At 43.8% G+C, this 21524-nt stretch overlaps 1 protein-coding gene across 6 annotated transcripts in view; it reads left to right on the forward strand.

The window, feature by feature from the left end:
• Positions 1-3214: 3214 nt before the first annotated feature.
• Positions 3215-21524, forward strand: part of AP1G2 (adaptor related protein complex 1 subunit gamma 2) — a 210605-nt gene continuing 192295 nt past the window's right edge. Inside the window, exons 1-3 of one of the 6 annotated variants that reach the window (XM_078644907.1) lie at positions 3910-4086; positions 4279-4383; positions 12189-12393. In XM_078644907.1, coding sequence (XP_078501033.1) covers positions 12193-12393 — 201 coding nt within the window. In that variant the 5' untranslated portion in view covers positions 3910-4086; positions 4279-4383; positions 12189-12192. Of the gene's footprint in view, positions 4087-4278; positions 4384-12188; positions 12394-21524 lie in introns of all 6 variants that reach the window. The other 5 variants (XM_078644911.1, XM_078644910.1, XM_078644909.1 and 2 more) reach the window with 5 other exon arrangements.

Here is a 21524-nt window from a genome sequence, read left to right on the forward strand (position 1 = left end):
AACACAGTGACACTACAAAGGCACACCACACAAGTAGCTATAGAAAAATAAGTATCTTTATATAGGCTTAACATAAGGCTCAAAAGCGATCAAGAAACCACAATGCACATAACTACAGATTCACTTAAAAAGCAATAGAGGACTCAAAAAGCGCGTGGGACAAACTTAGTTCGAGGCCGGGGTCCCCGCGACCCGGTGATGCACAATGTACCTGAGATTTAAAGGGGCACGGCACTCAGCCTCACAAGGAAGCAGCAGTGATGACAGGCGGACTCGCAGCAGCCACAGCTCCCAGTTGTAGCAGTCTGCAGTGTGCAATCACGATAATCCTGGTACGGGGCTTAAAGGCAGGCACCCATCGGCACATGCAGGTGGTAACAAGATCCTCGAAGTGGGGACAAGTACGGGCACTCAGCTGCACAGCTCCTCAGCTGCAGCGGCCCACAATAGCGATGATTCTCATAGGACAGCAAAGGCAGGCACTCAGCGGCACAGCTCCTCAGCTGCAGCGGCCCATAATAGTGATTGCGATGATTCTCGTAGGACGGCAAATGCGGGCACTCAGCAGTACAGCTCCTCAGCTGCAGTGGCCCACAATAGCCATCACGATGACTTTGGTAACACAGGCAAATGCGGGCTCTCAGCGGCAACAGCTCCTCAGCTGCGGCGGCCCACAATAACAATGCGATTACTTTCAGCCTGCGTTTCCCGCAGTAGAATGCTCTGGAACTCTTAACAGAGGCCTCACCTGCAAGTAGAATCCCCCTCAAATAGGAATCCGGACGGCTGATGGGTGAAGTCTAATGTCCCTGAGACTTCGGCAGGAGGCAAGATCAAATCAGGCCCTTGGGTAGTTGCTTCAGCAAGAAGGATTTAAGTTTCAGAGTCCTTTCCCTCTAGTTACACGGACCGAGGTTTGTCTTGACATCCAGAAGTAACACACCGTGCAGGGGTTTCAGCACAAATCACTGAACCCAGTTAGAACCAGTTTGGTGTCATCCTGGAGCACTTTATTTACAATGCTGCATCCTGCCTTTCAGGGAGAAAGGGTCAGCCCTCAGACGCGCAGTGGGAGGAGAAGCCCTCATTCACCTTGCCAGGCACAGCCCTGCTCAGATCAAAGGGTCACCCCTCCCCATACTCCAACTTCAGATCTCTCCATTTAATCCAGGTCGGTCTCAGCCTGCCCTGACCATCCAAAACCAGACAGCCAATACACATAACAGCAGAGCACAAGGGAAGGCTTAGGCCAGAACATACCTACTTCCCCAAAGTGGTAGTTTTAAACACAGAATATAGAAATAATCATCACTAAAAGATGCACTTTAATGTTTGGAGCTCTGGCATACTAAATTCGACTTTCCTATCATGTTCTTTGGGTCAATTAGGATTATACCAATTCATACAGTCAATTTACAATAGGGCATTTGTGCTGTGGCACTAAATGGCAGTGGCAAAGCGCCCAGAGCATCTAACACCAGCAACCACAGAGGAGACAAAAGCGAAAAATGGAAGGGAGACACACGCCGATGTTGCCAGGTCGAACAGTCAGGATAACTCTGGTGATTACTATTCTTCCTATAGAGAGATAAACGTTTTTCTAGTGTAAGTTTTGACTCATGGAAAGGTAGCACAGAGGGTTAATGTGCCTGCTGCAAAGAACATGTAACATGCAGATCACAAAGTGCATATAATGTAAATAGGTCAGTGGGTTACTGCTTTTGTTAGTGAGATCCTTTTGTTACTTGCAGTTTATAAGTCAAAATCCTAACATAGAACAGTGAGCTATTAACTGTCATCTTAGAGCTGCATGCAAACTGCAGGGTATAAATTAGAGCGTTATGGTGTTTTTCCCAGTCTTTGATTATCCTAACGTTGCAAAAAGGGTTCATTTGGATAGAAATCAATTCTGGTTATTGAAGAGAACCTCCAACCATGGTATTACGTTCTAAATTCAGAGTTTGTGTTTCTCCAGACTAATCACTATTAAACTATACTGCCTACCAGTATAGTTGTTATGTGACTCCTACATATTGTAATCCTTTGCCTTATGTAACATTTCCTATACAGTCATTTACACGTGTATTATTGATTGTCTCTGCGTGAAGTAAAGTGATCGGACACCCTACAATGGTATCAGTGGCGCAGTAAATCAAATTAAATGCAACTGAGCTAGAGTGTGGTAACAGGGACTTGAGAGGCAGTGTTAAAGGGTAGTAGTAAGGGAATCTGTGGCGGAGAGAGTCATTAGGGGGCTCCAACAAACATTGTCGCACAGGGCTCTACCAGCGCTAAAGCGGCTTGCCCTTGAGGCCAGTTCGCATCACCCATCGGTACTTCCATTGGCCTTGTTTCAGCAGTAGTAGCTGCAAATCACCAGGTGTCAGCAATGCAGGATTTGTATGCACACCAAACTAAGTTCACAAACCTCACGGTCTCTCTGCTTCATGAACAAGCACTTTTAACATGTGCTGCCTGCTTTGAGGCCACTGGAATTATGCAGCAATGAAGGACAAACTTATGCTGCAGTGTTGACTAAATTATGCAGCAAAAAAAATGGCTGAAACATAATACGGTATATTTTCTGATACTTTATTATTTTTCTATTTTTACACATACGAACAGTCTCTGCTAAGATGTTGCCTTATTTGTACCAGTGTAACATACAAATGCATCAGTGAAAAAGGTTATCAGTCAACCTTTAGAAAGGGCTGTCCACTTCGCAGAAACGGGGCACATTTTTTGTAACTTTTGAACTACAAACAGTTAGTTAAACTCATCAAATTATGCAGCAGATTGTGTATTATATGGCAAATATTGTAGAGAAGCAATTATATAGAAAACATTTGCAAACAAGGATATTTTGCCATTCATGTTTGAACTGCTCGAGGAGAAGTGCTGATGACAGAAACTGCATGGCTCGGAGACAAATGTCTTGTGCTTCCACTTTTAAGAGTTTTTTGGCCATTCTGTGAGTGGAAGCATATCCCGCTATGTGAATGTATTTTAATGTCAATAACTCGTATTAAACCTTAAATAAACATGTGTATCCATTGGTTGAATTGAATAACGCACTAAACTGCAACTGGGTAGTGAAATGCAAATACCAAAAAATAGAATGATTTCCTCTTTGTGGCCACACCTCTGCCTCCACCCACTGACCCAATGCTAGGGTTATTCCCGCCCTCTGATTCTCCGCCCACAATTCCCCTACGACCACTGGGTATTAGTCATGTGTGATCCTCTCCTATTCACTGACGGGCTGCTGGTGTCGAGCCGCTTCTTACCATGAAGGGTGGTTGGTGGGGAGGGGAGGAGAGGGGACGGGACTCCTGCTGACGCATTTTTATTTATTTATGCATTTTTATATAGCGCGGACTTTACTCGAAGGCGTCAGAGCGGAACATGAAGCAGTCTTTCAGTAACCTACTGGCTTTAGAAATGCTTGTACCCTTGTAATCACCGCCGAGATGCACAGCGCGAGACATTTGCGGATATATAAACCGACTGCAAAAAATGTATGTGCAATACTCCGAAGAAACAGTTAAATCCTGGCGTGGACGGGCTCAGCCTTTCATTCTTGGTGGATTGTTGTGCTGTGCCTTCGTTTTCCTGCACATCTGCCCACAACATGGATGAATCGAGTACGCAGAGTCCCACCTAGCAAGCAATTCAGTACGCGAAGTCTACTATTCGAAACGCAATGATTATTAAAATATTTCATTTTCCGGCCCTGTCTGTTGCTCCTCCTCGGGCCAATCCAGCAATCGCCACAAAAGGACATCTACATCTCAATAATGGTGACTGAGAGCAGACACTTAGTTGCCCAGGTGAGTTGCACGGCTGCACGAGCACCAGGAAGTGTGTCCCGAGCGCGGGGAGGGGCCGAGAGAGCAGGCTTCCGGGGAGGAGGAACCAGGTACCGTCCATCCCGGAAGAGTCTTTAAGACGAGTCCCCAGAAGAGTCCGGAAGAGGAGCCTGAGCCACCTGTCCGCGCCGTGCCGGGAACACCTGCCGGGGGCTCGAGGTGGGACAGGTGGTTATTATCGAGGAGGCTCCTCGGCTTGCGCCCACTCAACAGCGAGGTGAGTGGGCAGATGCTCCGAGCTCACGCTGCAGAAGACCCCTCGCCGCACACCCCACACTTCTCAGAAGTTGAGGCCTCGGCTCACCCCTCCCTCCTCCCACACACACACTCACAGATTGCAACTGCACATGCGTGAGACAGCAGAGTCTGGAAAACACTTCTTACAATAAATAACTCTTTTCGGATACAGGTGGTGGCGTGCCAACGAGTTAATCGGAAGAGCCGAGCTAGAGCCCAGCAAGGGTCTGACTCGACTAAACAAGCCACAGCACGAATCGAGCCATAGATTTATTCGGTATGTAAATCATGCAACACGTAAAATACGATAAAGTCTCTTCAAAATTCAAAAAGATGTATTTCTATAACGAAAGCTTGTCAAATTAGTACTACAGGTTCCAACACTTCTATAGAAAGCATTTGTTAAAAGTGATAGTCTTTAAACAGGAACTTAGAAACGTTCCTGAGCAGTCTTTAAACAAGAACTTAAAAACATTCCTGACCCGCCTGTACAGTGATGCCATGAATGAACTAGTCATGTCACGTGCCATATTTTACCTCTATATGGGGTCGAGACTCCTATTACACATGGAGCAACAGTATAGTCTATTAAATTAATCACAGCAGGGATCTTATATGTGATAATGGTCAAATAAGATAATTGCCTGGGGTCGCACAGTTTGGAATACAGAGAAGCAAGGCTTGATCCAGGTTTTCTGGCCTCGGGTTGTACAGTTTGCCACTGGATTCCTGTAATAGATGGAGCAACAGTATAGTCTGTTAAATCAAACACAACAGTGCTCTCATATGTGATAATGGTCAGAAAAGATATTTGCAGAGTTCCACACAGTTTGGAATAACAGAGAAACTTTTCATTCTTATTGGGTCAGCAGCAATCATGTACGCCTGTCACAGTTAACACTTCGGCCATCTTGAAATGGTAACTTCCCATTGTATACGTAGGCACTGTTAGACCTGACATCTTTGGCGTGGTTTCCCCAGTCTTTTTGCCTCTGCCTCCTGTATTTTTGACGCTGTGCTGGATTTGGTTTTTGCTGGTTTAGATGCTTTGGACACTTTGCCACTGCTGATCAGTGTCAAAGTGCAAGTGCTACTTATGTAAATTGTTATTGTAATTGGTTATCCATGATTGACATATTTATATCACCAAGAAGTCCCTAGTAAAGTGCACTCAGTGTGCCAGGGTTGGTGATACAAATGCTACTAGTGGGCCTGCAGAACTGATTGTGCTACCCACATGAGTAGCCCTAAAATTATGTCTCAGACCTGCCACTGCAGTGTCTGTGTGCTCTCTGTGAACTGCCATGTCAACCTGGTCAGTGTCCCCACTGACCAGGCCTAACCCTTCCCTTTCTGTACACATTGGTCACCCCTATGGAAGGCCCAATGTACCCCCTTGGGCAGGGTGCAGTGTATGTGAAAGGTAGAGCATGTACTAGTGCAGGTGACATGCTCTGGTAGTGAATTACAGCCATTTTCGGTTTTTACTATTGTAACGCTATCTTGCTCATAGGCTATCATGGGGAATGCTGGCTACAGTGGTTACCTGCATATCTTCCCGTAGAAGCAAGATAGGACATAAGAGTCTGGTATCCCTGAACTCAGAATTTAATAACACATCTTTTAGGAACTGTGTTTTTTAAATCCTGTGTTTGAGAACCGCACTTTTAGAAAGTTGCTGTTTTCTTGTCTGACCTTTCTGTGTGCTTTGGCCTGTTTGTGAATAGACTCTCTGGTTTGTGAGTGACAGGGGCTGGGTGGCTCGCAGAGGCTGAGTGGGCATCCCTGGGCTGAATAGCTCCATCTTCATCTAGAGTGATGGCAGGGGGTAGCACTTGGGCCTGAATAGGGCTGTGCCTGCCTTCCACAATGCTGGCTCCACCTCCTGCTCGGCGGCTGGCGACCCTGCCCCTCTCTCTGAAAGGGAAGAAGAGGCCAGGAAAACAAAGTGCTCAAGGAGTACCCAGAACTGGTTCAGACCCCGGGCTCAGAGCCCTCCTGCACAAAGGGAACAAAGACTTTTAGGGGTATAAGTACAGGACCCCAGACTACAGAAAATTAGATCATCCTGGAATCAAGAAGGAACCTCTGCCAAGGAGAAAGCTGGAAGACTGAAGAAGGAAGACTGTGCAGCTGTTGCTTTGTTGGACTCACCTGCATTTGCTTTGCTGCCAAGGAGAGGAGAAGGACTTTGCTTTGTGCTGTGTCCCCTTGCTTGAAGGAATCTCCAAGGGCCTGAAGAAGAGCTGGCTCCCTGTTAAGATGTCCCAGGAACAAAAGGACTTCACCCCCAGCTTCCCTCAACTCTGATGAGAGAGTTCAGTCCTTCCTAGAGTGCTTGGGCCAGTTGTGGTGCCTCTGGAAGTTGTACCTGTGTTGGGAAGCTGTAAAACCAAGATTTTAAAGACTTTCTGCAAGTTTTATCGCGTCGCTCACTTGCGGAGGGCATCCCCGTCAGTGCAAGGAAATTCCCACTGCCGCAAAGGCCGAGATCGTTGCAGCGGCAACATCGCATCCTTTGCTTGTGGGATGCACCAGACTGGTGCGGGAAGATTACCATCACTGCGAGTATAGTCGCAGAGCCTGTCGTCACTGGGTGAGATCGTCGCACCGCTTGCTTGCGGACCGCATCACGTCGCTGCGAGAGTCATCGCAGAGCCATGGCATCGAGGGGCCGCGAGAGTAGAAGATCGACGCTGAGCCTCGTCGTACCTTTTGCTAGCCGCTTCCACGGAAACCTTTGCACCGGAATCCACGCACGGTATCGCATCCCTCCCCATACAGACCGGAGTCACCGCAACACGCCCGCTGCGTCCAGCAGAGTTGTCGCATCGCCTCCCCAGGGTCTCAGGAGTGACGCATCGCTTGCTTTTCAACGCTACAGCTTTCACTTGGAACTTTTGTGGCATCTAAAGGTACTGTTGGCTAAAACGTGATGCAACTGTGGATTTTTTTAAAGTAACTTCAAGAACACTTTTGAAACCATATTCTTGAACTGCGTATGTTGGAATTTTGCCGTTTTGGTCGTGTGTAGTTTGTAATGTAATGTAATGTAATGTAATATAAAAAGTATTTTTAAAGCGCAACTAACACCTGGCGGTTTCTTGGCGCTCGAGCAAAAGGGGAAGACAGTCCGCAAAGCAGAAAGGCGTTAGTAATAAGCATTACAAAACAAATGAGTTTTAAGGAGGGACCTAAAACGAGTGTAGGGGAAAGCAGATCTTATACCTATGGGGAGTAAGTTCCAAAAGGAAGGGGCAAGAAATGAGAATCTCAGTCCTCCATGTTTCTTACGTTTAAAAGCCGGGACCTTAAGTAGGGCCTGGTGGGAGGAACGGAGATTACGGGAAGGAACATAAGGGTGTAGTAGTGAAGAGATAAAGGACGGACCCGTTCCAGCGAGGGACTTAAAAATAGTGCAACCTAGTTTGAATTTACAGCGCTCAGACACGGGAAGCCAGTGAAGGGATTTTAACAAAGGGCGGACGTGTTGATGCCTGGATTGATGGTGAATAAGACGTGCGGCCTGATTCTGAACGAGTTGCAGCCTCTTCAGTAGATAAGCCGGAGTGCCAACATAAAGAGAATTGGCATAGTCTATCCTCAAGATGACTAAGGCTAACAAAACTAGAGTTAGGGCCTCAATGGTCAGAAAGCGGGCAATCTTACGGACTTTCCGCAACTGAAAGAAACTGGAGGAGACTACAGCATTAATCTGGGGCTTCATCGTAAGATCATTGCTGATGATGACCCCCAGACTTTTTGCAGAGTCGACTGGGCAGGGGGGAAGACCCAACCTTGCAGGCCAGAAGATGGATTTCCATGGGTTGGCGGCTCCCCCGACAAGGACCAGCTCAGTCTTGTCGGGGTTGAGCTTGAGGTGGTTAACCCCATCCAGTCACTGATATGACAGAGGGTAGACTGAAAATTAAGAATAGACTGATCCGAGGCGTCGATATTAAAGATCAGCTGGATGTCATCCGCGTAATTGAATGCGTTGACATGGCTACCTCGCAAAGAGCGGATAAGGGGGGTCAAGTATAAATTAAAAAGAAGAGGGGATAGGGAGGAACCCTGCGGGACGCCACATGTCAATCCGACCCTATCAGCAGTAAACTGAGAAAGCCGAACCGCCTGATGGCGGTTACTCAAAAAGGAGCGAACCCAGTCGAGAGCGGTACCCCGGATGCCAGCCTCCCTGACACGATCGACCAGGATATCATGGTCGACCGTGTCAAAGGTGGCCGACAAATCCAGGAGCACCAGAACCTGACTGATGTTAGAGTCTGCCCCTAGTTTAGATTAAATACCTTTTATTTTTTCAAACTGTTGTGGAGTCAGTTTGTGGTATTTTCACTGTGTTACTGTGAGTGTTGGTACAAATACTTTGCACATTGCCTTCTATAAGCCTGACTGCTCGTGCCAAGCTACCAAGCGGGTGAGCAGGGGTTGTCTGAATCGTGTTTCCTCCTTACCCTGACTAGAAGCAAGGGTCCCTATTTGGACAGTGGTACCTACCTCTGCCAACTAGAGACCCCCAGTTCTAACAGGCACTACTTCCCAGCTTGCCGTGGCACAGGCCCACACACACTGCATATTCAGACTGAGCACTTGCCACTTAGAACTGCACCCGATTCATGGCCGCCGGACTTCAATCTAAGCAATCTAAAGGTGCATTTAAAAGGCGGGACACGCATTGGGAGCTATGTAATACCTCTAAGCATCCCTAACTTCTCGTGAGCAAGAAGCCTTTAAACATCCAGTGTATTGGAGCCCTTGCATTTACTTCATTTGTAGGACACAGACTTGAAAACCTTTCATTCCTATTAGGTTGACAGCAATCATGTACCCCTGTCACAGTTAACACTTTGGCCATCTTGAAATGGTAGCTTCCCACTGCATATGTAGACACTACCCAGCGGCGTCACTAGGGTTGGTGTCACCCAGTGTGTGAAAGGCATGCACCAACTACTAGGGAATAAATATGTTTTTAAGGAAGGTGCGATGGAATGGCACAACCGTCATCGAGTGCCATGTCGGATTTAGCTGCCAGGAGTAGCAGACCCATGAGGTTCTGAAGTAATTGCAGTATGAATGCAGTTCCACCCAAATGATAACTATATTTGCAATTGACTATTTAAACTCTTTCTAGGCGCTCGACATAGAAATAATAATAGATTGCGCTTTTATAGCACACCATATACCACCTCGACTGTTTCTTAGCGCTGTAAATAACAGGTGTTATTGACTATATTCACCCGTAGATAACTTACGCTACTTTTTGGGGAGGAAAGGATGGGCTGACCTCGCTAGGATTCGAACAAATGACATGCAGCTCCCCGCAGGTGTCAGCAGCGAGCGCTTAGCTCACCGGACAATGTTTCTAGGCTAATGTGATACGTGGTGACCAGTGCGCATTTGAATACACTGAAAAAAACAGAAATACTTTAGCTCTGGCTTCCTAAGCTAAGAAGAACGCCGAAACATCTGTCAAGACAAAGGCCCGGGAAACATCTGGTTCAGAACCATCCTGATTGGAAGGCAGATGGTGCTGACGGTTTGAGATCAGTCAATCCCATCGTTCCATATCTGACAGCGTAACCACAACGTACCAGGCTACCCCCTGGAGGGTAGCTTGGTTTTCCGGGATCCCAGTATGAGAGTTGTTTTACAGAGAGCTTTTAGTCAGTTCCAGGCAGTGCTCTAAGTGGGATGAAAAAGACAGGGAATGGGTCACTTAATAGAAGGTGCCAAAGAAGGGTAATTGGATATCGCATCTAAGAGGCACATCCAACGTGATTAAGGATGTAGCGTAAGCAAGTGAACTAGAGGAATCCATTGATTGCATGATATGCCCCACGACCAGTATTCGAGTGTCTGTCTTTGAGAATTTTAGTTTTGCATTTAGATACGTCACACAACAATGAATATACGCACAAACTATTGACTTTGCCAATCCCTATTACCAGTATTAGATTAACAATAACCATAAAGGTGTTGGGAATAATTCAAATTGAAAATGTTTCAATCCAGAAAATATTTGAAATAAACAGGTCATTCCCTTTTGTTCTAAGTGCAGCGTGAGATGAGCTTCTCCGGTCACGCTGCTTTCTTTGCTGACGGTTCAAGTTTGCAACGTTCACCGTCCGCCCGAGGTGTCGTGCACCTGCAGCGTGGAGCGCTGGATATGTGTGTGAGCTTTTGCAGCGCGCACACATCCGCGGTTCAGACGAAGCTGGCCTTACGGACGTGTCACGGTGTCACCCCATGTGATGGTGTCACCCGGTGCGGTCCGCACCCCTCTAGTGACGCCCCTAACACTACCTCCCAGCTGGCCGTGGCGCACGCCCACGTGCGCTGTGTGCGGCATGGAGCTGTGCCTCTCCTCAGAGATGTGTTCCTTTTTAGGTCGAGCCTGGGCATCACATGCGCTGCTCTTCGAGGCATGCTGTACTCGGGTTGGAACTTGAAACTCCGCCCATGTCCCGCCCATTTTTTCCATTGGCTCCTGTTACTGCCCTTTCTAAATCATTGCTTTTCATTCATGAATAGCCTTAGTAGTCCCTCCTTGGTACGGCCTTGTCTGCATTTGTATCCTCCCATGAGGACTGGGTTTTTTACTGTTGTTGTTACATTGTCTGCTTTATCTAGGTTGTGAGCACTATTTTCTTCAATGATTTGTCCCCATTCCACCCACTACGTGCTTTCCTACAAGCAGCATGCTGCCTGCTTTTATTTTAATTACTAATGGTGATCCACTTTAACTGTAGCAGTCGCATTTCTTTGTTTATTTACTTTAGCAGTGGTCTGCTTTAAGTGTAGAGGTCGCACTTATTTATTTATTTAAATCGGCAGCGTGGTCCGCTTTAGCAGCCCTCTATTAAACATTTTTTTTCTTTCAGTGAAAGCCCATGTACCATGCTTTCACTTACTTAATGGCTGCCCTCTTCTTTAGACGCTGCTGCGGTATTCGAGGTTACAGCGAGCCACGTCTAAAGAAAGGGGCGGGCACACCATTAAAGTGAAAGCAAATCATGGGGCTCTTTTACCCCCCAAAATGTTTGTTTGTGAACACATTATTTTTGGGGTAAAAGTGCCCCATGTCGTGCTTTCACTTTAATGGTGGTTCTACTCCTTTCTTTAGATGCAGCGCGCTGTTACCTGAATACGGTGAGCAGCGTCTAAAGAAAGGGGCCATCCACTATGAAAGTGGTCTCACATTTGTGAGAGTTTGAGCTATAGGCATTAGAAATGACAATGCCTTTTTATATATGTGTTTGGTTTTGAAAACGCATAAATAAAAGGCATTGTCATTTACAATGCCAATAGCTTAAACTCTCACAAATGCAAGACCTATTGCATTGGAATGCTTGTTAGGACTTCCTGTAGCACATTAGGTATCATTTCACTCCTTCACAGCGCTGTACATTCTGTGCAGGACAGCGAGTGGCCCTGACCTGAACACATTGAGCAATGTCTGGTGTGGACAGTGTGTATTCTTAACCATGCTCTCTACCTCATGCCTGCCTGTTCTGAAGCAAGTAGAGTCCCTTCGCTAAACCGGTTTGGGCACCCTTTCAGTTTCCCATGGTTGATTACAGGGTTTGAAAGAGTCGAGTGCCTGAACACAGCTGTCTTAATTTCAAGCTTGAGCTGGGCAGTTATCCCCTAGGTTAAACCAACCTTTCAAGTTAACGCTCTGCACAGCTTAACTGTCCTTGAAATTTAGCAATGTGCTCAGGCCAAGCAAAACAGGATTGAGCCTTGGGCAGCAGAGGGGTTCCTCCAGTGACAGACCAGTTTTACAGATTGAGACATCACAGCTATCCCTCGTGCTTGGGCAATCATATCCTTAATCAGCAGGGCTGTAGCTCCAGTTACGTGGATCAGGCAGGTCACCCAGCTCAAGCGGGCCGGTGCCTCAGCAGAGGTAGCTTTCAGTGTGTGGGTCTTACTGGCTTGAGTCTCACTGCAAAGTTATTCCCAAGATTACACAGAGTTTGCAGCCCAAGACAGTAGCGTTTTGTGCCAATTTCCTGTCACTTCAAGATCTTCTAACTCCAATTGGTATCTCTTTTTCAGGAGGATGTTGCCTCCACTGAGGGTCCAGGAGCTTATTCGGTTGATACGCAGCAGCAAGACGCAGGCACAGGAGCGAGAAATCATCCAGAAGGAGTGTGCGGATATCCGGGCCGCCTTCCGTGAAGAAGACCCCCTGTACCGCTACCGCAATGTGGCCAAGCTCCTCTACATGCACATGCTGGGATACCCGGCCCACTTCGGACAGGTATAATGCTATTTTAGTATAGCTATTCTGAGCTCAAGGTACCAGATAATGCATCAGATTATGGAGAATGGCCGCAGGCTGTAGAATCCCCACTGGGGTCACACAGGTCTCACAGATTTGTGTCTCAGCCAGCAGAGCTGCCTCTCAGGTCTCGTACACTCAGTGCTCAGTCATACAGATTACACAGGCACAGTTAACACAACAAAGCCACCCCTCAGAACTCTCAGATTTGAAGGGTCGGCCCTCTAATACTATTGCTCAGGGTTCCTTGATTTTTATGCATAAGACTTAGACTGCAGGCCTTTCCCGTGAGATGCAGAAACATTATAATAATAATACAATTTGATATAAAGCACAAATCACCCCTGCCGGGGAATCTCAGCGCTCAGTCAACTCAAGCTGAGAATGAGGTCTAGAACAGTTCTGTTTTTAGGGCCATATGTATGAGCACATTTTCCCATAGACATAGAATGCATAAAGCCCTTTGATACGTCTGGCCCTTAGTGCTTTCCTGAAGTTGCTGTAATCAGAACAAGTTCGAAGAGAGCAAGGCAAACTGTTCCAGATGTTGGGAGCCATTAAAGGCTACAGATTTGTGAAGCAGGCCTATCCTTTAGGTAACACAGATCTTACAGTCTAGCCACAGGCAACAAATTACCCATTAGTTACACAGATCTTATAGGATTAAGGTAGAATTGCCACATCAACTTCTGAAGTAACTTATATGTTTCGAGTTAAACATTGCACACAAGTGCAAACCATCAGTTTTCACACATCTTAATGTTTCAAGTGGCAGGCAGCAGAGCTGATACTTGGGTCTAACATGCTGATACCTCAGACAGTAGATCTATTCTTTAGGCTAAACCGATCTTTTACAGGGCTTACAGTCTCAAGTCTAAGACAGCAAACCCTATCCCTCAGTTTGCCTAAATCTTACATGCTTCCCAAAGGACAGCTATTCTTCAGTTTACAAAGATTACTCTGGCTCTGGACTCCAAAAGCAAAGCAACCATCACTGTTTCAGGGTACACTGATGTTCCGGTCTCTGACAACAAACTTCATAGTTCTTGAAAGTTACACAGACCTTACAAGCTCCTAAACCATAGACCAGGCAGCTATGCTTTCAGCTACATAAACCTTACTGATTCAACTCTCAGTAGCAGTGCTATCTCTTACGTTACATATATTTTGTAGTCGAGTCAGAGTGGCTAGTTAGGGTACAGAAAACCTATAGGTCTTATACAGCAGAACTCGTCAGCCCTTCAGATTATATCACACCAAAAGTGCTTGGATCCAATTATAGGGCTAAATGATTTTTAAGTCCTAGGGAAAACGAAAAAGCAGGTGTTCACCACAGATTTTGGAAAGCTCACCTCACCCACAGGTTATTGTGTCATTTTTCACCATTGGTGACCTAACAACCACAAGGTGAGAAGATACTACCTTGGTGGACACAACTTCTAGTTGGGAGTCCCAAATTTGTATCCTCTGGTTACAAACAGGATTCCAGACTGGCTTAGGGTAAACCCACTGTGTTTTCTCTTTTTAATAATTGGGTACCTTAAGTATGATTAAAAGATGTTTCCTGCGTGGATGTCTGATGAAACACGAGTCCTCTATCCAGTCAAATTTCCAACATGTTTTGGCCTTTAAATGCCCAGTATGGATAAGCGGCCTTCATTGGGGCTATTCTGATCCCTGCCTGCTCTACATCCCATCAATGCAAAGTGATGAGGCATAAGTCTCTCATGCCTGAACTAATTCTTTAGTGTTTTTTCTACCTGCAAATAAAAATGAAGAAAAATATTTTATAATTAGAACATTTGAAAAGAATGGCACCCCATACTGAGTGGACACTGCAAACCACTCGCATTTAACAAAGTGTACGACGTGAAATGTAACTTCTATATCACTGCAGCACTAGCAACATGGCTCACTGATTTGCCTTAAGCTTAATTTTGTGATCAGGTCATGGTGAGAAGGCATCTTCTTGTATTCACACAGTATTGTGTGTGAAGAAAGTTATAAGGACATTATGTTATTCATTTACTGGGTGACGTATTATTATTCCTTCTTCTTATGGCGGAAGTCCTTTTCTTGCCTATACCAAGCCATGAGCATGGAACCCTGAGAGACAAAATAAGTAATGGTTAATATTTTTGAATTTGTCCAAATGCTATTGTTTGTTGTCTTTTCTCTCTTGACATTACTGTACCTATCCTGCTATCTTAGGCAGCGATGTACAGACCAGTCAGTCCTTCACTTCCAAGCCATATATCTAATGCCCAAGGCCGGCTGTTTTTGTTGTTTGAAATGGGGGCACAGTTGATGATATCTCGGTAATTCACTGCCATTACATTTTTAACCAGGACAATTGTTTCATATCTTCTGACTGGGTAAAACCAAATTAATTCATATTATCAAAGCGTATACCTCAGAATGAAATGGGGGATGGTAAAATCTGCTCAAAATAACTATCAGTCCCACCATATTCTCTGGTATACTTTAAACCACTTTATGGGAAAAACACATTTATCTGATGTGAGCAGTCCCCTTTATTCGCTATATGTGCTCATGGTCTCCTACATGGCTGCTAATGGTCCCTGTGACCACCCTCAAACTGCTACGCTCACTATACTTGCATCGTTAGAAATATTTACAAGTCTAACATGGAATCCTGGCCCCCACCGGAGGTCTTACCTCGTCATGGGTGTAGGCACTGCCAGTAGCTTACTGGTTTCTTGTTTGACTGCCAATAGAGAATCCAAGCAGAGGGCATCATTTTTTAAGTCAGCCCAAACAACTTGCGCAAATTATCTGAGCACCATTGTGGTGATGTATTACATGTGCCTGGGCATTATGTGGCTTCTACTTCCAATCTCGCCATTTCTTGTAATGGGGTTATCCAGTGCAATCAACATTTTTCTACTCATTCTCAAGGTGAAAAAAGTGAACGTGTATTTTTTTGATATTTTAAAGTACTTTTTATAAAAGAGACCATAGCAGTTTGTACTTATTGTTGAGGTGAGAGAATTTTTATGAATGGTATGATTTATGTATGTCTTTTTTGATATTTTAAAGGAAATTGAATAAAGGAGCTCCTAGTATTTCAGGATTAACTGTAAAGCTGGCAATTAGGCAGAATTATGCCTCTGTGTTCATTTAGAACATAGGCTGTTCCTAGTAACTGGCGTGTGGATAGTCTAGCTCAAGTTTTGCAGCATTCTCATCTTTCTTTTATTAGGTTCCAGGCTACTTGATTGTTAAATCCATATATGGATGTTCATCGATGAATCCAACATTGTTCGAACAGGAGCAGTTTTCACTACGTTGTAGCTTCCCAAGGACATTTTTTCAATGATTGACCACTCAAAGTCATTATCACAGTGTCCCTTTTCAAGAAAGGGTTGCATCAATTTTGTTGGTTTTTACACCTAAAGGTGCTTCTATGTTTATTTATTCGTGTGTTTGCTTTCCTCATAGTCATATTAATGTATTTTAAATTGCATGTGAAAATATTGATGTCGATCAACATTCTGTTTCACAGTTCGTGAAGTTCTTTAAAACTCCGGGTGACTTAAGACCTAAGTCTAATTCTTTTTTTCTTTCTCGTCAGTGACATATACTGCAATACCCACAAGGGAAGCGTCTTATTGTGGTATTGTACTCACTGTCCTTATTCTTTCAATGATTTACCCCGTTTTAAAGCAAACCTGGGTTTCTCATGTTGTCCTGAGAAGAGGATCTTTCATTAATTATTTTAACACATATAAGGCATTCTGTCTCTCGTTTTGTGTAGGTCTGTGGCAGTTGTTCCTGAAGATTGTCTGTGCCCTTTTCACCCATTTATAAATGATATTCTTCTGGTATATTTTTTTTTCTTGTGGCTTCTTGGTTAGAAGCTCTGCGTATTTTTTTTTTAATCGATTTGTGGTTCAGTTCCAACGGAGTCTCAAACATTGGTCCACTGGCAGGTTTTTCATGAGTGCCTTCAGATGAAAACTGTTGTATCTTAAAAGGTTGTTCCTGTCAGTGGATTTATAACATATTAATTCAGGTAGTGAATTTTACTATTTGTCCCTTAGTGCCTTTCTAGATGATGAATATAACATCTATATACTACTTCCAAATGGTTATATGGGTATGGAAGGAATTGTTGCGATTTAGAATATTCTCTGACTTGAAGTGATGCACATAAAGGAAGGCTAAGCTTGGGGCAAAAGTGCTGTCCATGCATTTGTAAAAAGTAGTCCATCTCACATTGAAATTAGTTGCGTGTTAGTGCAATATGTTCGCAATTAAGTGCGAAATCTACAGGTGTGATGAACTCCCAGGTGGTCTTATTGAGCAAAGATTCAATTGCTCGTAGAGATTCTTTCCAGGGTATGCTGGTGTATAATGGTTAGACGTCTGTAGTAACCATTATTTCTAAGGATGGATCAAATCTTATCCCTTCCAGGATATTTAGCATGTCTTTTGTGTCCTTCGCATACAATGGCATCTCACAGACCAAGGGTCTTAAAGAAATGATCCACAAACTTCAATAGTGATTCCAGGGCGGAGCTAATTGATAAGACAATTGGTTTGCCTGGTAGTGGAAATCTGTCTTTATGAACTTAGGCAGAAGGTAAGAGTAAGGCACACATGGTTGTTTTTCATACAGGAATTCCACATCCTGCTTAGTTATCCAATTATTTTCTTATGCGTTCTTTACAATATAAGCCATATCTTCCATGGTGTCTCTGGTTGGGTCTTTATCCAATTTCTTATAATTTCTTGTATTGCCTAGAATTTTGAGATGCTTCTCTCTATACATCAGTTTGGGCATCACAACAGTTGCACCTCCTTTATCTTTGGGGTTTATTGCCACAGAATCTAGGGCGGACACTGACTTCAACGCTTTCTTTTTGGCCCGCGTCAAATTGTGAAATACTTGTTGGCATTTCCTTCTGCTTGTCGTCTCGATTCACTGCTTGCTCAAAGACCCATAGTCATGTGGGATACATGCAGTTGGAGGGTTAAATCCCGACTTTTCCCGTAAACTAGTGTTAATTTGGATTGCCCCCTCTACTCCTTCGCTGTTGGCAAAGTTTTCAGACAGTTTTTTCTGAAGACTTCAGAAACCTTTCTGCAGATGTTGAGTATGTGTTCACAGTTAGCACAAAATGCAAACCCCTATTGAGAACCTATAGATGTGTGCTGGTAAAGACGTAATTGCTTGGGTATATCACTGCTTTCATTATCTGCTCGTTCCGGCTGGAGATGGGTTTAAGTCGGTTGCTGGTTGACTGTCAACCCTTGTAGTCTCTGCTCTTTTCTCCTGCCTTTTCCTCTGCCTAAAAACAGGCATGTTGGTATGAGGAAACCACAGAAGTTAGTTTGGGATGGTTGTGGCTGGTTCATGTAAGGGTTCATCCATAAAATGATTGAAGAGACTGGTTGACCATAAGGTGGTGGAAATTGTTGTTGCTGGCTTTCTCTTTGCCCTCTTCCACCGGTCTTTGTTTTTGGTGATTCATAGTCGCTTCAAACTGATTCAGCTGAATAACTGTCAACTGAGACCTGTTACATTTTTAATTGCCTTTAGGTTAATAATCAGGCTTGGAATTTGGGAAGATATCGTCTATCAAACGTTTTTAAAGTACTTCTGGAGTTTGGCTATTTCTGAATATGCCTAGAACTCTTTCTATTCGGTTATGGTTTTATTTGCCTCTTCTAATTTTTTCTTTAACATTGTGGCTGTGACCTGTGTTTTCAAAGTCACTCTGCTGATCTTGATCTACACCAGGTGTGCGTCAGAGTTGTTTTGCTGTCTGGATGGTGAGCACCTAGGGCTGTGGAATTTAATAAAATATCTATTTGTCAATGGGGCAGGTTGTTTCAAAAATCTACTTGTACTGTAACAAAATCCACATGTCTCGTTTGTGCCATGTAATGCGCAACAAATTATGACAGCAAACTCTTATATACGAGCTCTGATATAGCCTCTCTCATTATGTCAAGGCTCATACCATAGTAGGGTTCGAATATCAGCAATTCCCTTATGTTGCTGCATTTCACAGATCTACATACTGAGGCTGAATGAAGGTGGTGGTAAGCAATAATAGTTCCAGGGTTGGCATGCCCTTGTGAGTCCGTGCAAACCTACTAACTTGCATGTTTTAAGAGTTTTCACAAACTCTTATCAATCTTTACCCATACTGAGAAAGGTTAAAAATTTACTCCTGATAATGGCAGAAGTAAAACTTCTTCCAGGGTTGGGGAAAAAAGTGGTTGGAAGGAAAGTGAACTTGCAAACATTCAGATTTTTACCTGAGCAAATTTACACATGCATATTTGCTCATGCTAAAAATGCAGTTCACAGATGTTTTCTTGGAGTAATATTTCTTGGGCTGCTTCTGTAAATGTTTGTGAATTCATGAAAGCCATATGTCTGTACTGCATATATCATGGGTTGACTTTTGAGACTTTCTTTAATAATTGAGCCCCTATTAAGTTTGGCGTTAACCATGAATTTTTGTGTTTATTACAATTCTGCCTCGCTCTCTTTGTCTATCGGCTGGCTTTACTGTAACAGCATTCTGCTCTTTCACAAGGAGCATATCAGCACACAGAGTAGTTTTGTTCGGTGCCAGGAACTATTGTGGCAATGTCTGCTTTTTGAGACCTAAAACTATTTTTTTCTTTTCCCAATGTTTGTTATAATGGTGAGGGCCCAGCAGCTCCCACACTAATATGGTTTTACAAACACCATGCCAAAACAAGTCACGCATTGACCAAACCAAAAGGCTGAACCAATTTCACACCTTCTTGCTTTGCCAATGTTCGTTTACTTTTGGTTGCCTCAATCTTATTGAAACTGGTTACACTGATTTTCCATTAAGAATATTTTTGAGAAACCCATACATCAACACATTTTACTAAAATGATGCTGCACAGAAATGGTACCTTCAATTCTACAGTAGTTTAGCTAAAGTTTTTTTTTTTCCTACTTGCATATTTTTGTGAACATTTTATTTTGAAAGCAAAGAATCCTCAGTCTTGCTTTCAAGCTTCTGCTAATATTTGCATCTAATCAGAAAACATTCTGGGAGCATTATACATAGCCTCATATTGCTAAACATCGAAAACGGTGTACACAATTTTACACTGGAACCACTGTCTGTAGTGCTGTCCGAGCTTACAACATTTACTTAGAGCTCTCACCCTAATAATGAAGGCTTTGCGTTAATGAACCATATATACAAGTCTGAGCAGCATTAACACATGGATACAATTATTACCTTAACTGCAGACAGTGCCCTTCTCTGAACCATGATGTGGTAATGTAAACTGGCAGCCAACGGCTTTGTGCTGTTGGGCCTACTTGCCCCAAGGACAAAATAAACATGAAAACCTATTGCCCTTGACCCCAAACAATATGTCCTGGGCGTCGGACTATTGGTATTCCACATCCCAGGCACCATGAGGTTCTACAGATTATCTTACATGCCCTTGGTGCACAACTGCATCTCTGATTAAACAAACCGTAAAAGGTACCGATAATCTACGGCTTTAACCTAATCATCTATTGTTTAGAAAGCGGCTGAAGACCTTCCTGTTCTGCTGAGTGGTGTTGCTCTGTTATGGGTCAAAAAGCGCTGGGATGCCTTCGGGTAGCCAGCGCTCTACAAATCCGTATTCATTCATTCATTCAGGTCCCGGTCCAAGGCAGAACACTCTTTTGGTTGCTATCTCTGGGGTTCCAAAACTCCATGGTCTTCAGATCGCTATAGAATGACAGGCAAAAGCAGGACAATGTTATAAGGCCTTTGCCATTCCAAGGCAGTTAGCAATACTATTGTGGTCTTTCTAGCAAAGGGCACAATGGTCTCCCTGTCACTAATTTCTTTAACTCATCAGTTCCTAAATTCATGTAAATTAGAAAGCCTTTATTCTCACTCAAATCTTTAAGAAATCTCCTTGGTACCCAAGCCAATTGCTACCCCGTAGCAGGCAACTTACAATGATAATTTAGGGTTGTGTTTGAGACTTCAGGACCAAGATCAACTGGACACCTTCCTATGTGAGTGCAGGAAAATCTCCATTGTTCCTTTTGAGAAAACTTAACTCTTGTCTGAACAGTATTGAGTTCATCAGGACTTCTTCCTCTAAAGAAGAATGGTTGCCTCTAAGCTCTTCTCTCTAAGGAGCAGTAGTTTTAGCTGCACTTCATCTATAGAACAATGTTTTCTGCTTGACTCCTTCCTCTAAAGATCAGTGAGTCCTCTAAAGATCATTGAGTCAAGTTTGATTCCTTTCTCTCAATTGTAATAAGTTAAACTCGACTTCTTCCTCTCATGAACATTGAGTGGGGAGAATGGTTTTTTTCCCCTTTCTTTTAACAAGACAGAACTACTTAAGAAGCTGAAATTCTTCTTCAGGTGAAGAAATGAAGTTTAATCCCTTTCTATCGAACACTGTTCTCTTAAATGTGTAATCCTCACTATGTGAATGTAATATATTTGTACGGTAATAGGAAAGGGTCTATGAGTAAAATAATACCTCAGTGGGTTTTCATTCAGACCATTTTGCTTCATTGTGTTATTCTTCAGTGGGTAAGAATATTTTCTGCGTTTCAGTCTTTACACGTCACCAGAAGATATTCCCCACCAAGAAGCGCTTGAATTCTCAACAGATATATGCACATTTGCCTTGGGTTGTTGACAAATCTGTTTCTTCCAGCTTCTATTGACCCATGCTTTGAACACCTTCTTTTGTCTACTGAGTCTATTTATTTTTTCATCTTTAGTGTCACAAACAAAGCTGTCACAATTCAATAAATGGGTGGTGCACAGCTATTTAAACGAAGTTTTCGAGCAAAGTTTTTAGCAAAGTTTTTAAAGGATGGGTGCACTCGAGGGTAGCGTTTCCGTCAAACGCCTGAAATTATAGAGCCTGTAGTGTACGCATAAGAATGCATGTACATCCCCAGATGAGGCACTCCGTGAAGGGTTCAAAAATGATTCCAAGGTTAGTAGATGGTTGTAGATAAGTACATTTATTTTTCAATGATGGTCATGTGAAAAATTCTCAATGATATTTAAATCATATCGGTGATGATGGTCAAAACATCAATAATCAATTCACAC

This window comes from Lissotriton helveticus, chromosome 5_1, assembly GCF_964261635.1.
Source record: "Lissotriton helveticus chromosome 5_1, aLisHel1.1, whole genome shotgun sequence".
NCBI lineage: Eukaryota > Metazoa > Chordata > Amphibia > Caudata > Salamandridae > Lissotriton > Lissotriton helveticus.